We start from the raw sequence: 16,379 nt of genomic DNA on the forward strand, positions 1-16,379 counted from the left end.
ACCGATAGAGGTTCGGAGCGTGAATTCATTGTGGAGTCCCTCCGATGTTCGGGAAGATTTATTCAGGTATGCTCCGGGACAATCTTGTACGAGGCTTGAATATCTGCTCCGCTCGAGATAGTTGTAGACCCTCTAAGCTAGTGAGGTTGCAGCAGGATTCGAAATCAATAAGATAATTTTCCGTCAGGAGTTATGCAAAGAAATCCATTCTAGCCCAAATCTATGGAGCTGGCGATTGAATAATTATAGAGTCAATGAGTGAGAAGAATATGGAGGTAGAATATGGATAGGTTAGTACTGATGGAGGCAAAGTAAATTCCGGTATCCATATCACCTGTGGAGATAAGATAAGGTCCACAAGGGCCCAATCACGTGATACACACACATGACTTTAGATTGCTGCCTGAGGCCATATACCCCTTCTTTATGTCATCATAGCTATCGGGAGGTCTGGGGAATGATCATGGCTCCTGGTGACTGTTATCACGAGGACTAAATCAAAGGCTACTATTTTATAAGCTGGTACAGTCACCTTAATTAGGGTGCATGCTCATTTGAAACACGATTACGTTCAGTCTGTTGTATTGATAGTGATCCCCATTTATCCGCATTTCAAGCGCCGCTGGATGGCATTTCATTACCACGATCACTGGCTTCTGAAGCTGTTGCCATGAATGGTCTGACTATAGCCTTAGTCTGATTCAAAATGATGTCCTCTAACATATTATCACGGTTCCTACCTCCAACGGGCTCACGATCGGTCTATGAGACCATTCGCCAACATGACGTCGGGTCCGAATACTCTGATCTCGAAGAACGTGCGGGCTTGGTCATAGAAGACCAACAGGAACAATTTAGTGACCGGGAACTGGAGGATGCACTAGCGGATGCACAGGATAGTGAAATAATCAGCCCCAGCACTGCATTGCTTGGGCAGGCACGGTCGGGCAAAGCACCTGAAGAGCGAGCTTCTCCATCTGGCACCCGCCGTCGCAAGTCGTCCCGGCCTCGGTGGATGCCACAAGAATCACCACTCGGATATGAGCTCGATGATCATGATGAGGACGTCCCTCAGTCTCTGCTGGTGGAAGGTCATCACGAAGATCTGAAATCACAGTTACCTCCTCCTCCCCGACTTCATGGTCGTCCGGACCGACGAAGAACCCCTAGCCCTGGTCCATCCTCACAACACACCGGAACACGTTGGAATGAACAAGCAGCCCATCAAACACTGCCCAGTGAAAGCGGTCATCCAATAGGGAGATGGTTCACCGGCCAACACCCTGGTCTTGCCAATGTTGACCCCAAGAAGAAGGCAATGTGGCGGTGGGCGAACGTCGAGGATCTGGATAACTTCTTAAAGGACGTCTACATATACTTCTTAGGGAACGGAATTTGGTCTATTCTGCTGACTCGGGTGCTGAACCTCTTGTAAGTTCACGATGAAACCCTTTCCAAAGCATCCTAGGAGAAGCTGACAGTACACACAGGACATTTGCATTCGTTGTTGGTTTCTCTACATTCTTAACCAACTGCATTGATTATTCTAAGGTTCGGCGAAGTAAAACTCTGGATGACATCCTCGTGCCTCAATGTACAGCAAATATGTCCGGGTCGTCCACATTTTTGCTGTGGCTTTTTAGCTTCTTCTGGATTGGGAAGCTTTTCCAGTACCTACTAGACATTCGCAGGCTCAAACACCTGCATGACTTCTATTTCTACCTTCTCGGCGTCTCGGATGCCGAGGTGCAGACGATTTCATGGCAAGAAGTGGTCAGTCGACTGATGGCGTTGAGAGATTCGAATCCATCTACTGCGGCTGCGGTTTCTGCCAAACATCGAAGATTCCTGGGCAGCCAGTCAAAGCAGAGAATGGACGCTCACGACATTGCCAACCGCCTAATGCGCAAGGAGAACTACATGATCGCATTAGTGAACAAGGATATTCTGGACCTTACTCTCCCTATCCCGTTCCTCAAAAATCGACAACTCTTCTCCCGAACCATGGAATGGAATCTCAATCTTTGTGTCATGGACTATGTCTTTAATGAGCAAGGCCAACTGCGAACCCTGTTCCTCAAGGACACGCATCGGAGAGCCCTGAGTGATGGCTTACGTCGGCGCTTTATTTTCGCTGGCGTCATGAATATTTTCGTAGCGCCCTTTATTGTGGTCTATTTTATGATGCACTACTTCTTCCGGTACTTCAATGAGTTCAAGAAGAATCCGGGCCAAATCGGTTCCCGTCAATATACACCTATGGCGGAGTGGAAATTCCGCGAGTTCAATGAGCTTTGGCATCTCTTTGAGCGTCGAATCAATATGTCTTATCCATTCGCTAGTCGCTATGTGGACCAATTTCCCAAGGATAAGACTATTCAAGTGGCACGGTTCGTTGCTTTCATCTCTGGCGCTCTTGCCTCGGTGTTGGCCCTTGCCTCGGTGATAGACCCGGAGCTCTTCCTTGGATTTGAAATTACTCCTGACCGGACTGTGCTATTCTATCTTGGTATTTTCGGTACAGTCTGGGCCTTTGCGCGAGGGCTGGCACCCGAAGAGACCGATGTCTTCGACCCCGAGTATGCACTTCTCGAGCTGATCGATTTTACTCATTACTTCCCGTCCGGATGGAAGGGGCGTTTGCATAGCGACGACGTGCGGAAAGAATTTGCAATCCTCTATCAAATGAAAGTTGTGATATTCTTAGAGGAGATCTTGAGCATGATTTTCACTCCTTTCGTCCTATGGTTCAGCTTGCCCAAGTGCAGTGACCGCCTCATTGACTTCTTCCGGGAGTTCACCGTGCACGTCGACGGGGTAGGCTATCTCTGCTCTTTTGCCGTATTCGACTTCAAGAAGGGCACAAATGTGCTTTCCCAAGCCGGGCCCGGGCGTCGAGACCCTGGCAAACAGGACCTGCGCACTGATTACTTCTCAACTAAAGATGGCAAGATGCTAGCTTCCTACTATGGCTTCTTGGACAACTACGGTACCACTCATCAACCTAACAGCCGACGACAATTCCACCCACCGCCAACCTTGCCAACCCTCAACTCACCCACTGCAGCCGAGTTCGGTGCTCTTCCTGATCGCCCTGACCATCTCCATGCACGCACTGGGCCGACCGCCGGTGTGCCATTTGGCGCTCAATCAATGATGGGAGACTCTAAACTAAGGCAAATGGGAGGATTCGATCACCGATCTCCTGCTCCATCCATCCTGCTTGACCCGCACCACCAACCCTCAACCACTGGGTTCCGCGCCGCCCGAACCAGCCCCCAGCAGCACCATCGCTCCCGGCTCGGACACCCGTCTACGGATACTATCGACGACGAAGAAGAACCATTATCCCAAGACGGTCGTGAATCAACAATACGGCAGTCGGGTGCTCGTACCGGTAATTCCAGTGCAGGTGCAGGCACTAGTGACGGTAACCTCGGCGGTTCTTGGCGCATGAACCCACTCAGCAAGGACGAGGATGATCCTGATGAGGGCGATGAAGGTGAAAATATCGACGCCATTGCTGGTGGGGGCGGTGTTTTGGGGTTGATTCAGCAGTTCCAGAAAGTTAATACCGAAGGCAGACGGACGGGGATTTAGATATTCATCTCCTGTGCCACTTCTTGGTGGTAGGCTTACTTAGAAAGCTCGTTGCTTATATGCTTCAGACACGATATATGACCATTTCATGCAGCGTTTAGTCTTTCATTGCTCTATCATCCATTTGCCTGTCATGATGTCAGCAGTATGTTTGTCTACTAACTAGTCCTAAGTCACATGCACCCATGAACATCAGGCACCTTAGGAATCTGTGTAAGCGCCCAAATACCGATACACCTCTGTGCCCCTCCTTTCCCTCCGCCATCCCTCCATCCCTCCATCGCTCTTGATGTGCCTTCCTCTTTGACCTTGCCCACCGACAAACCACATTCATATCCACAGAAACAACCTAGCATCAACAAGATGCTCGACTGTATCGGAGGCTGTATCTTTGGGAGACTGGCGAACGAGCCACGTCCTCCCACCGACCCCCGATCCCCTGAGTCCATTGCCTCTGCCATTGTCACCACAATACTCAATGCCGACGAACCATACTCGCTCGACAAACAACTGAACGAGGAACTTTCCACCGAAAGTTGGACCGACGCCATAGCACAAGCTATCCTCCACGGTCTAGAGAATGCAATCAATTCCGGCGCAGACATGGCGAAAGCCGCCTCTGATGCTGCGGCCCAGAGCAGAAACGCTGCTGTCGGCTTTGCGACAGACCATCCTATGTACACTACGCTGATTGCATTGGGCATTCTGGCCTTGTTGACACCTTGGGCTCTTGAAATCCTTGGGTTTGGGGAGTTGGGTCCAATTGAGGGCTCGTTTGCAGCTGGGTGGCAGAGATCATTTGCTGGATATGTGCCTAAGAATGCTTTGTTTGGCTATTTCCAGAAGCTGGGTATGAAATGGCGTTGGATTTAGATCTGTCTGAGTATGGTCCTCCTGATGGAAGTTGAGTTCACTTCGTATTGGCGGCTGGAAGTTCGAGGTTTACCGTGCCCAATATTTTACTCTCTGTCAATTTCAATCGGTTCCTGAAGAAACAAGGTCGAGCAATGCCAATGAACCCTACTCCTACTCGCTAGACAAACAACTGAACGAGAAACTTTCCACTGATATCCTCCATGGCTTAGAGAATGCGACCAAATCCGGTGTAGACATGGAGAGAGCTGCGTCTGATGCTGCAGCTCAAAGTAGAAACACCGCATCGGCTTTGCAAAATACCATCCTCTCGAGGATATACATCACCGATAATAAGAGGGGTATCCACTGACGATGATTATACCTAATTGGGATATGGTTAGCAACAATATACTGTAATTGACTCAACTTCACGTGTTGGAGCTTTTGGTGTTAAAAATTGAGTAAGTAGTACTTATTTGTCTTTTCTTTTCATTTTATTTACAAATTTTCCATATGTATGTGCTGTATATAGTATGTGCCATGCGAATTTCCCGATCGGGGTGACGCTCAGTAAGCAAGCTTAATGATTACGTAATACTCAGGGGGTGCCCAGTACTAAAGCGGAAAGGGAAATCCAACTTGCTTGACCAAAGATCCGGTGTATTGTATGACTATGTATGTGACTACGGAGTACCGGAGTACGGAGTACATCGTTAACTATAGAATAAGACATGACAGGAGTGACTTATTTGCCACGTGCCATCCTTTAGGGTCTAGAACCGCACTCGCTATACAGGATAGGCTCCTCGCTCAACTTAGGTTTTAGGGACAAAACCTAGCTTAGGGAAGCATTCAGCTAGACCTACTACTGACTTCATGTACCTCACTAGTTCACTAGGTCAATGTAACATAACCTACTAGTCGTTACCCCGACCTAGTGACCTGATGACCCGGCGAACCCCCTATTTATACTTGAGTACTCCGTATTGTGTAGGATATATCTTCCGGTCCAGATTGCTGTCGATGCTCCCATGCAATCATAATCGCGCGGATTATTATGTGTCTTTCGGCTGCAGGGGTTATTAGCACACCAATGGGAGATCAGCCATGTGGACCACCTTTGTGATGGAGGCCGCGCTGAGACAAGCTAGCGGAAGAGTCGATTGATGATAGGCCAACATGAGAAACCCTTACGGGTTGCATGCATTTAATCCAGTGACGGTCCGGAATCTGGGGCCAATGGTCAACGTTGAACAGCCTCGTTATTTTATTCGCCCTAAAAGATGCCGTCTGGGCTGCAATCTCCACTATGTCTTGAGGCCCAAAAACCGCAGTTCTCCGGGGCATTGAGGAATTGAGAGCATTTCATCGGGAAAGATCTCTTTGTACAAGAGAAATTGAAGTTGGAAAAAACATAAAGGAAAGATATAACATGGAAATAAGAGTTGAAGAAAAGTTGAAGATGTCAAAGAACAGAAAGAACCAAAATAGAACGGGGAGGCTCTCGTGTGGATCTTTTTGTTTACTTGTGGAGTCTCGTGATTTCATCTGGACTTGGCTAATTTCCTTGGTGTCTTCCTTTCTCCTTCCTTTTTTTTTTTAGTATTTTTTTCTCGAAACGAATATACCTAGAAGGTGACAGCTCGCGATGTTTCGAGCTCGCCGATACCGAGTTCTGGTCATATTCGCGGCGGCTGTCGTCTTCACATTCTTCCACTTTGCGCGGTCACGCGATTGGAGCTATACAGTGATTGAAGAGTCTAGCGTTCACTCACCCGATGCTGCCCATCCGCAAAACCCGGCCGTTGCTGCTGCCATTGAGGAGAGTCGAAACCGCGTGCTTCCCGACCCCAATCGCGGCTCCACCTCCTCCCCACCACAGACAGAGAAGATCATCTCGCCCGTGGGCCCCAATAGCGGCTCAAAGGACAACAACCGGTTTAAAGATCCCTCCGACACTCCACCAGTGAAGACTCCCATCAAGAGTGATCCGAAGGACTCTGCGAAGGACTCTGCGAAGGACTCTGCGAAGGAACCAGCGAAGGTGGGAGGCACCGACAGCTTGCCACCACCGGCAACGGAGAATACCAATAGCGTAAATGATGAGGAAATTGATAATGGAGGGACAGGCAGAATGGCAGCGGAGCGCCCTGAACCTGGCATTCCAACGGCCAAGTGGAAGAAGTTCCCCGAACGGTTCCCCGTCCCTGCAGAGGAGGTGATCAAGCTGCCAAAGGGAGAGACGAAGAAAATTCCCAAGCTGCAAGCGAAGTTCAAGGATGAGTCGAGCTCCGGCAAGCAAGAGCGCCTACAACGCCTTAGCACTATCAAGGCCGAGTTCACGCATGCCTGGCGAGGCTATAAGAAGATTGCGATGGGACATGACGAAGTCAAGCCTCTGTCGAAGGAGTTTGAAGACCCATTCAACGGCTGGGGAGCGACATTGGTCGATTCCCTCGATTCTCTCTGGATTATGCAGTTGAAAGATGAATTCTCCGAGGCTTTGGATCTGATCAAAAACATTGATTTCAAAACGTCACTGAGAGCAGATATTCCGATGTTTGAGACAACCATCCGCTACCTTGGAGGTCTTTTGGGTGCCTATGACATTTCTGGTCATCGATACCCAGTGCTTTTGGAGAAAGCAGAGGAGCTTGCTGAGGTTCTCATTGGTGCCTTTGACACACCCAACCGCATGCCGCACCTTTACTATCGCTGGGCCCCGTAAGTCTTGTCACAAATTCTTCCTGATCATCTAGATGACGACTAACCAACCTTTCTCAGCGAGTATGCTTCGAAGCCGCATCGGGCGTCTTCCCGAGCCGGCCTAGCTGAAATTGGGTCGCTTTCCTTGGAGTTTACCCGTTTGGCTCAACTGACCAAGCGGGACAAATACTATGATGCGATAGCCCGGATCACCAACGAATTGGAGAAAATCCAAGATTTAACTAGCATCCCGGGACTGTGGCCTCTACGGGTCAATGCACAGGGATGTTCCAAGTACTCCAAGAACACACCTCCGCGTGATAGTAGCCCTACACCCGAGCAAAACCTTGCTAGTGCAACCGAGACTACCACTACGGTGACCCACAAGACTTACGCTGCACCAACAGACCTTGAGAGCTATTTGAAGCTCATCCCACGAGACACAAGCCCTGACATCGAAAGATATGCCCAGCCTGCCAATGATACGCAAGCTGCCAGTGAGCCTCGCATTCAGTCACGCGAGCAAAATACACCAGCAGATAAATGCAATGGCGGCTTGATACTTCCCCATTCACCCCGCGATAACGGGTACGCCATGGGAGGAATGGCTGACTCGACCTACGAATACCTGCCCAAGGAATATCTGCTACTGGGTGGCATGAACGAGCAATACATGAATATGTATAAAAAGGCAGCCGCTGCGGCCCGCAAGAATCTTCTCTTCCAACCCATGGTGAAAGGTGGACGTGATATTCGGTTCATGGCCTCCACTAGTCCAATGACACCTGGAAAGATTGCAGAGCTCACTCCATCCGATCTTGAATACGAAGGCGCTCACTTGACGTGTTTCGTCGGCGGCATGTTCGCCATAGGAGCCAAGGCCTTCGGCATCGATGCTGATCTGGAACTTGCAGCCAAACTGACGGACGGCTGTGTTTGGGCTTACGAGTCGACACAAACCGGAGTGATGCCTGAGCGCTTCCGCCTTTTGCCCTGTGAGAAAGGCTCGGCATGTGAGTGGGATCAAGCCCGCTTTGACATTGGTGTGGCACGCTACTCTCGCATAGACCCCGGGGCAGGACATTCGTTCCGCGACGGTGAGAGCAGCTACGAACAGCGCGTGAATTTGATCTCGCACGATCCACCCCAAGGATCTTCGAGCGGGTCGGTTCCCATCCCCATGCCGGGCTCATTAAACCCCCACGATAGCGATGTGTTGTCCAAGCGAGATGGACTCGCATTAGGAAAACGTGCGGAAGCAATTGCTCCTGCTTCAAGCCCGAGCCCTACTTCCAGTGGAACCGAACTGGAGGACCGGGATGCACCTCGTTCGTCTTCGTCGCCCGCTTCGCCTCACATCGCCGAAGTCGGCAAAGACCACCTCCCCGCAGGCATGATCAGTATCCCGTCACCGAAATACTACCTTCGGCCCGAGGCGATCGAGTCAGTATTTATCATGTACCGTCTGACTGGCGACGAATCCTGGCGTCACAAAGGGTGGAAGATGTTCGAGGCTATTTCGAAGTATACCCGAACGGAGCTAGCCAACGCGGCCATCCACGATGTCACAGCCCAGAAACCGATCCACAAGGATACGATGGAGTCTTTCTGGCTATCTGAGACATTGAAGTATTTCTATCTTTTGTTCAGCGACCCTACTGTCGTGGACTTGGATAAATATGTTCTGTAAGTGACTGACGTAGCCTGTAAACAAACTCTGACCAAGAACTGACTTTTTACAGGAATACCGAAGCGCATCCATTCCTGCGCCCACTTGCATAATTATGTTTTACATTTTGATACCAATGAAAGTTCTTTGTTCTATAACACATAATCTCCCATAGACCTCGTAATAACGTACAAGATAATGTGTCCCTTAGGGTTGGCCCGTAGTGGGACTCTTGAATTCCCCCCAATCCCCCGCCCTTCAACTCTCTCCAACTCTTCAAGCCGGCACATAAACCGGCATGAGCTGTCTGGTGGGAAATGGAGCCTGAGGTCTCGGAGACTGAGTTCTGGACTGGTACGTTGTTCTCAGCCCACTATTTTCTCCTTTCAAGATAATGCGACATGACAATTGACCGGTTCTCGCAGAACTTCAAGCGATCGTCTCCAAGCCCTGTGACTCCGAAGACCAGATCGACGACGCTCTCAGAGCCTATCTCGATCTAGCAACCCAACACAAAGGTGAATGGCACTTCGACCTCCGAGAAGCGATGTTAAACCCAACGACACTCCGAAACCACGTCCGCTCCCAACTTTCCTTCCACTACGACTAACACACGTGCCCTTCCCTAGATGAATACCTCCGGTCGGAAACAGATTTCTCACGCTGTTCCTACAAGCTATTCACGTCGAGTATATTCGCCACACATGCGGACTACGTGCGACGACAGATTCTCTACGGTCTGCTGCAGGACGACGACCCGGATACCCTCCACTTCATTGCGTCATTCATCCTCTTTGACGGACGACAGAATGAAGTTGTGCTTCAGATGCTAAATGAGGAGGGCGCGTTTGCGCGTCTCCTCGAGCTCATACAGGCGATGCGGAGGGCGGATCTGGACGGCGACGCGGGTCTTCATCGTTTGTTGATGGACCTTGTGTATGAGATGTCGAGGATACAAAGGGTCAAAATTGAAGACTTGGGTGCGTTTTGGATACACGTGTGCCTGCTGCTGGTAGCTGATTATGGGGCTTGTGTGCAGTTCTCGTGGATGACGATTTCATCCGCTGTCTCTTTGATATCATCGAAGATCTCTCTTACGATGTTACCGATCCGTATCATTACCCCGTGATCCGGGTGCTGGTGAGTACTTTCTTCAGGATCATTTTGGTTAGAACGGGATTGACAAATTGACCAGCTGGTTCTGAATGAGCAATTCATGATCTCGGCTCACAACCCGGTGGACGGCCGGCCCTCTGGTCATTTGACCAACAAGGTCATCAAGATCCTATCAGTATATGGTGGGATGTATAAGACATTCGGGGAGAACATCATTCTTCTTATCAACCGTGAAGGTAACGGATCCTCCTATTCAATAAAGGCAATGACTGACAATATGCAGCCGAGACGTCCCTTCAATTGCTTACATTGAAGCTTCTCTATCTCATATTTACCACCCCTAGCACATATGAATACTTCTTCACGAACGATCTACACGTTCTGGTGGATATATTGATCCGGAACTTGCTCGATCTACCCGAGGAGGCCGCTGCTCTGAGGCATACTTACCTGCGTGTTCTTTACCCGCTTCTAGCTCATACACAACTACGATACCCGCCGCACTACAAGCGTGATGGACTTCGAGGGCTACTCAGCGTCCTTGTCCGGGGACAAGTCTCATATGGGAACGACGCAGAACACGAGAAAATACTGCATTTTGAAGAGGTCGATGAAACAACCCGTCGACTTGTCGCCCGGTGTGCGACAGTGGATTGGCTACGTAATGTTGAACAGCCCGACGCCGCAGAAACGCAAGATACCCCCACTCAAGAGACAACAACTACAATTGAGACTGTCCTAGAAGAAGGCGAGCGGCATGCGTCACCTGTAGATATGGGCGAACCACTCGATATTTCTCACACACTCTCACGGTCAAGCACAGTCGCTAGCTCACCTGGTACCGCATCACCAACGCGAACGGACTCGTATAGTTCGTATAATACACCTGGGAGTCGGAAACACAGCTTAATCAACCGGCTCGGCATGAACCTAGAGCCCGCATCTGCATCTTCACTGAGCGTTCAGGCCGTTGCAGCACACCACGAAAAACCAGGCATAATCACCCCCAGCCGCAAAGACGGAGTCCCTGTCGCCGCTCTCAGTGACGAGACGCCAATAATCCGACCACCAAAGGTCAAGCCAGAACCACCGAAATCTCGACGCTGGCGCGGGCGCCGTATGGCCGTGGATGAAGACGAGCACCACTCTGCCGGCACAAGCAGTGACAGGAACACCATCCCCGAAGGCATCGAAGTCAGTCCCACCACTGTTATCACTCCCAGCACACCACCACCACCACAGACACATAGCAGTGATCGCGACTCGGGCTCAGGTTCCACTCTCACAACTTCAGGTCCACCGCGACGATCTGTATCAAACCCTCCCCCGGCCCTCCCGCCACCACGCCGTTCCAGCCATAACACACCATCCTCAAGTCACCACCGGCCCGTCCCAGCAGCGGGAACAAGCCGACATGGTCAGGCTCCACTTCCGCCAAAAGCGCGCCGTTGGGGACGTGGCAAACCCCAGCATGGACAGAGTGACTCGGTCGAGAGCGGGGCCAGCAGTGTTAGTCCATCGAAGGAGCGTGAAACTGCTGAAAATACCACCGTGCTTGCTCAGCAAGAGCTGTCACAGTCACCAGAGCGCAGCGTTCTTTCGGATCCGTTCTCGCCAAAGTCTCCCACACTGGTGATTTCGCCGATCGAGGTTACTGCGGACAAGACAGATATCCCAGCCGACGGTGCTGGCGACGACCATGTGCATCTCAGTGTAGAGGAGGCGGTGCAGAATGTTTCCCTGCAGTGAGCGTTACTTCTCGATCTGTTTAATTCCTTTCTTTTTCATTATTAGATATACTTTTTGGCTCCCTTCAGGTTGTTTTTTTTGGCATCAAGCGCGGCTGTTCGGGTGAACAGATTGGGACATGGTAGGCTATGTCTCTAGTTATTTTGCATGGCATGGATATTTGCGAGGACGTCAGCGAGGACCGGATCCTAGAATAACACAATAGAGTCTATTTGCTGACAAGAATGGAGTAGTTTACAATAGTAACATAGTTGGTAAAAGTACAATCTATCTATGTCCCACCAAGCAAAGCTTGCCTCGGTGAATGACTTAAGTATGGGCCTAGCCATATATACTAAGAATGAAGACGCTTAAATCTTCAACCCCCAGCTTCGCCCCAGCCCAATAGCAGTATTCCACCCAAACCCAGCACACTGTCCAATGCCGGTAATCTTATCAGCAAGCGCCTTCCGATCATCAAAGCGACGCTCTACGAACGCCGCCGTCTCCACGAGATCCGGCGTCGGGTCACGGGTCATGACAACCTCAGCACTGGCATAGATAGCCGACACGGCCAGACGACGCGTGTACCAAGTAGCATCAACAGTGTCATCACCAGAAAGAGTAAGGATATCCGAAGCAAGGGCATGCAGTTCCGTAAGAGAGAGGGGGATATTAGCCAAGAGCGACATTTGCGCGAGAGCCTAGATATAGACATAGATTAGCATCCCAATCCAATTCTAAATCATGTCCTTCTTGATATATCCCAGGAAGGAAGGGATAAGAAAGGAAAAAAACTCACATCCTGCCAAACATCTCTAACATCCGCATTCATCCTCAACCTCTCCAAAAGCAGTCCCCGCACCCGCTCCTCAACAGAAAGCTCATGGACATCCTTCCCTTTCTCCGCCGCAATGCGCCGGAATAACCCGCCCTCCTCGACCTTCCCGCGCAGCAGACCCCGACGACTAGCAAGCCAGAAGAGGATGAGGTCGAATTCGCCGCGGGGGAGCAGCTGCACCGAGACGTCGAGGAAGCCGGCGTCCCGCGCGCCGAGGGTTAGTGCCGTGGCTGAGAAGCCGTGTGTGGGGACGTGGGCGAGCGCGGAGGTTAGGATTGCCGTTTGGGAGTTTGTGTATGAGTGGTCTGGGAGCCGGGCGTGGAGGTCTGAGTGGTAGCTTCGGTGGCGGAATTGTCGGGGTTGGTTTGTTCGGGGTGTGAGTTGCGTGGTGCGGGTGCTTGGTGTGGTTTGGAGAGTTGTTGTGCTTAGTCCTCGGGTTTGGCGGAGGGATTGGGCCACGGAGGGGGCGAGGACCCTTTTGGGGAGAGCGCGGGCGAGGTAGGACATGGTTTGAGTGTGCTTGGGTGGTGCAATGGGGAGATACGGAGTAGATGTGATTGTTGGAGATGGATTGGGTTGGTCCGTGCGTTGTAGTATAAGATCGAGATGGATCTGGTGTATTGCAGAATCTACATATGTATAGTATTATACTTGATGTCTGTCTATTTTGATTGCTATATATGTGTGTAGACTGGACGGTATACTTGATTTATATCGAGCTAATGATTGAGTCTGATTCTCGGCTTCAGACATATGTACATTTTGTATGGGATATACATACAGAAGATACAAGATGAAACTTCCGCAGACCATCTTTCAACCATAATATTATTGAACAACATCAAAGTGGGATCATAACTATATACTAATAGTATACCTGTGATAGCAATGAGTCCAACTGTAGCAGACATTGTACGTAGATTAAGTATTTAGATCTGCCGAGGACTTGAATGCAGCAAAGCAAACCGAGGAGATACCTCGAAATGACCACCGTACGTGACCCAGAAATATATATGTAAACCAGAAAAGATACGATGAAAGAAAGCGAAGGCACATAAACGAACGGCGACAAGGACAAGTACGACCACGATGGATACGAAAGCCCGGGCCGTTAGACCAACTGCTAAGATACATACGATTTTCAAAGGATAAAGACTAGCAAACCTACGAAACACAAGTGGAAGAAGATGCTCATTCCATTTTGGAAACAATTGATCAGCCCAAATAGGCACTCGAAACCCATTTTGCGAGGACGAAGCCACGAAAGAACTGAAATGGGAATAAGGGAATCATGAACAAGACATTGCGAAAAAAAAGCCAGACGCCCCCCTGTCAAAGAAAGTGACTAGGTAAAACAAGGACGAAAGTGCTTTACATGATCTGGTCCTGGGTCAGACCGACGGTCGACTCTTGGCCTTCCATCATCTCTTCGGGACCTGGGCCAGCGTTCATGTACTTCACGAAGGTGATGCCCAGGGGACGACCACCGTACTGGTAGCCGGAGAATTTAGCTGTGAGGGAAGAATATTAGTATATGGATTGGCAGTCACGATACAAATGCAACGTACCAATTGCAGTTTCAGCAGTATCAGCGGTGTCAAATTGAACCACACCAGTACCGCGGGAGCGGCCGTTAGGCTCGTACTGGATTTCAGCGCGCTCGACTTTACCGATGGTGGAGAACAGATCAACCAGGTCATCATTACAAGTAGACCAGGGCAACTAATCGAAGTTAGCATTCCATATGTTGCCCATCGCGCATCCCAAAACTCACGTTGCGAACATAGATGACAGCGCTCTTGTCACCGTTGGAAGTGGCATAATCAGTGAAAGGGTTGGGGGGTCCGGAGGGAACAGGAGGAGCACCACCGTGCTCAAACCCACCGGCACCGGGGAAACCACCGTGGCTACCAGGGGAGCCACCGAAGCCGCCGCGTCCAGCGAAGCCACCGCCAAAGCCTCCGCGACCACCGAAGCCTCCACGACCCATAGGACCGCCAAAGCCGCCACGACCGCCAAAGCCACCACCAAAGCCGCCACGACCACCGAAGCCGGGGCCACCACCAGCGAACCGGTCTTCGCGAACTTCAAGGGGACGACCCTGCCAATCGTATCCGTTGAACTGCGCAATGGCGTTGCGCGCATCATCAGGAGACTCAAAAGCAACGATACCGGAGCCCTTGGGGCGTCCGGTAGGGTCGGTGTGCACATCGGCACGGATCACGGCACCTTGCTGGGCTGTAATACGGAGTCCCGGTCAATTCACCTTACACTAGAAAAACGTAGGAATCCAAGTCCAAAAATCCGCACTTACCTGCTGAACGGAACAGATCCTTCAAGTCTTGCCAGCCAACGTTGAAAGGAAGCTATACCGAACGGTCAACAAAGCCTGCAGAACTTAGCATAACGGGGGTAAAAAGAGGGGACAAACGTTTGAGACATAAATTTGGCGGCCACCGCCACCAGCACCACCCTGGGGGCCTCCGAAGCCACCACCACCGAATCCACCTCGGGCACCGGGGCCGAAATCACCGCGTGGGGGACCACCAACGAAACGGGGCTCGGATTCACGGTCCTGGGGAAAAGTCAGTACTAATCGCAACACCAACACCATGGAATCTTTGAAGACATACCTCACGAACATAAACAAGGCGACCCATCAGGCTCTGGTTGCTGAGCGTATTCACGGCGTTTTGTGCTTGGTCCCTGGTTGCATATTCCACAATCCTAGTATACATGTCAGCTAGAACGTCAATTTGAAGAAAGACAAGAAAGTACTCACCCGCATCCCTACAAATCAGGACAGCCAAGGTCCACCCGTCAACCCTATACAAACCACGAGAAAGATCGGGGAAATAGAAGGAACTAGCCCCTCTACATATAAGCGCCCACCTTCGACATTCCATTAGGAAGAAGCAAAACATCTGCAAAGAGAACTTCTCCAGCTGTAAAAAACAAGGCGCAACCAGGATTAGCTTCGATCGTTCCAAAAAATCACCAAATTCCAATGCGCAATCCCTGCTCACCCTGTCTCATAAAATCCTTAAGATGATGCCACTTGACATCATACGAAAGGTTGCCGACATAGACCCGGCGGTCTTGCTGGGACGAATCGCGAACGGTCTGCATCATATTCTCCTTGGCGGCACGATCCTCGAATCGAGCGGGGGTATATCCACTGCGTCCACCGAAAGGAGAGCCTGATCCTGGGGGTCCGGTTGCTGCTCCGGAAGCACTCAAGGGAGATCTGGAACGGCGTTCGGGACGGCGGTATTCCTCACGGTCACCACGGCTGCGGGAGCGACTCCGGGGGGAGTACGAACGACGGGCGCGTCGGGGGGGACTGCGAGAAGAGCGGCGACGGGGTGAGCGAGACCTCTCACGCTGGATCTGGTCAGACATGAACAAAAAGTAGATAGCAACGGCGGTCGCAAAAGCGGGGCAATATTATAACGTATAAAATTGATGAAAAAGAGATGGGACGGAGCAAAAGACGTGTTCAGACGGCAGTCGCTATGTGGAAGTCGCAACTCCGAGGGGGGTCGTCTGCGGCGTGGGTCATGTGACCACTAGCTCTGGGGGAGTTTGTCTCGGATACACTGAGGACCTCCGGAGTAGGAGCTTAGGGCCACTGGCACAGGGTGTTTGTGCACACATCACAATTAATTTTCAGAATCACATAACGTGATAGTAATGTGCTTCCGCCTTGTGGCCCACTGATCTCCAGATCCGGCAGATATCTGATCAAGTAGACATGGCGGTTCCCACCCCCGCACTGACCACACGCCAGCGATAGCGACCTCTGGTATAGAGCTGCGAGCCATGCGCACATATTGGAATGTTTTGTAGAGTCGCTGGGGAAGA

At 50.8% G+C, this 16,379-nt stretch overlaps 6 protein-coding genes across 6 annotated transcripts; 4 read left to right on the forward strand and 2 right to left on the reverse strand.

Moving 5' to 3' along the window:
- Window positions 1-706: 706 nt before the first annotated feature.
- Window positions 707-3,600, forward strand: atgI (autophagy protein ATG9; the record flags this gene model as incomplete). Its single annotated transcript, XM_039075582.1, has 2 exons — window positions 707-1,431; window positions 1,491-3,600. 2 exons carry the CDS (start codon window positions 707-709, stop codon window positions 3,598-3,600), a joined length of 2,835 nt encoding a protein of 944 aa, XP_038926405.1.
- A 363-nt stretch (window positions 3,601-3,963) lies between these two features.
- Window positions 3,964-4,473, forward strand: LCP9604111_7540 (uncharacterized protein; the record flags this gene model as incomplete). Its single annotated transcript, XM_039075584.1, has 1 exon — window positions 3,964-4,473. One exon carries the CDS (start codon window positions 3,964-3,966, stop codon window positions 4,471-4,473), a length of 510 nt encoding a protein of 169 aa, XP_038926406.1.
- A 1,630-nt stretch (window positions 4,474-6,103) lies between these two features.
- On the forward strand, window positions 6,104-8,943 carry LCP9604111_7541 (class I alpha-mannosidase 1A; the record flags this gene model as incomplete). Its single annotated transcript, XM_039075585.1, has 3 exons — window positions 6,104-7,179; window positions 7,240-8,847; window positions 8,904-8,943. 3 exons carry the CDS (start codon window positions 6,104-6,106, stop codon window positions 8,941-8,943), a joined length of 2,724 nt encoding a protein of 907 aa, XP_038926407.1.
- Window positions 8,944-9,147: 204 nt separating this feature from the next.
- On the forward strand, window positions 9,148-11,695 carry LCP9604111_7542 (DUF2013 domain-containing protein; the record flags this gene model as incomplete). The annotated part of the gene is made up of 6 exons (XM_039075586.1): window positions 9,148-9,184; window positions 9,256-9,348; window positions 9,460-9,810; window positions 9,870-9,970; window positions 10,026-10,182; window positions 10,230-11,695. 6 exons carry the CDS (start codon window positions 9,148-9,150, stop codon window positions 11,693-11,695), a joined length of 2,205 nt encoding a protein of 734 aa, XP_038926408.1.
- Window positions 11,696-12,045: 350 nt separating this feature from the next.
- On the reverse strand, window positions 12,046-13,022 carry LCP9604111_7543 (uncharacterized protein; the record flags this gene model as incomplete). The annotated part of the gene is made up of 2 exons (XM_039075587.1): window positions 12,046-12,378; window positions 12,477-13,022. The coding sequence occupies 2 exons, from the start codon at window positions 13,020-13,022 to the stop codon at window positions 12,046-12,048; spliced, it is 879 nt and encodes a 292-aa protein (XP_038926409.1).
- An 864-nt stretch (window positions 13,023-13,886) lies between these two features.
- Window positions 13,887-15,917, reverse strand: LCP9604111_7544 (uncharacterized protein; the record flags this gene model as incomplete). Its single annotated transcript, XM_039075588.1, has 9 exons — window positions 13,887-14,026; window positions 14,084-14,237; window positions 14,290-14,753; window positions 14,830-14,881; window positions 14,947-15,090; window positions 15,149-15,242; window positions 15,298-15,305; window positions 15,408-15,460; window positions 15,542-15,917. 9 exons carry the CDS (start codon window positions 15,915-15,917, stop codon window positions 13,887-13,889), a joined length of 1,485 nt encoding a protein of 494 aa, XP_038926410.1.
- Between the last annotated feature and the right edge of the window lie 462 nt (window positions 15,918-16,379).

This window comes from Penicillium roqueforti (genome assembly GCF_015533775.1).
Source record: "Penicillium roqueforti strain LCP96 04111 chromosome Unknown scaffold_24, whole genome shotgun sequence".
In the NCBI taxonomy this organism is placed as follows: domain Eukaryota; kingdom Fungi; phylum Ascomycota; class Eurotiomycetes; order Eurotiales; family Aspergillaceae; genus Penicillium; species Penicillium roqueforti.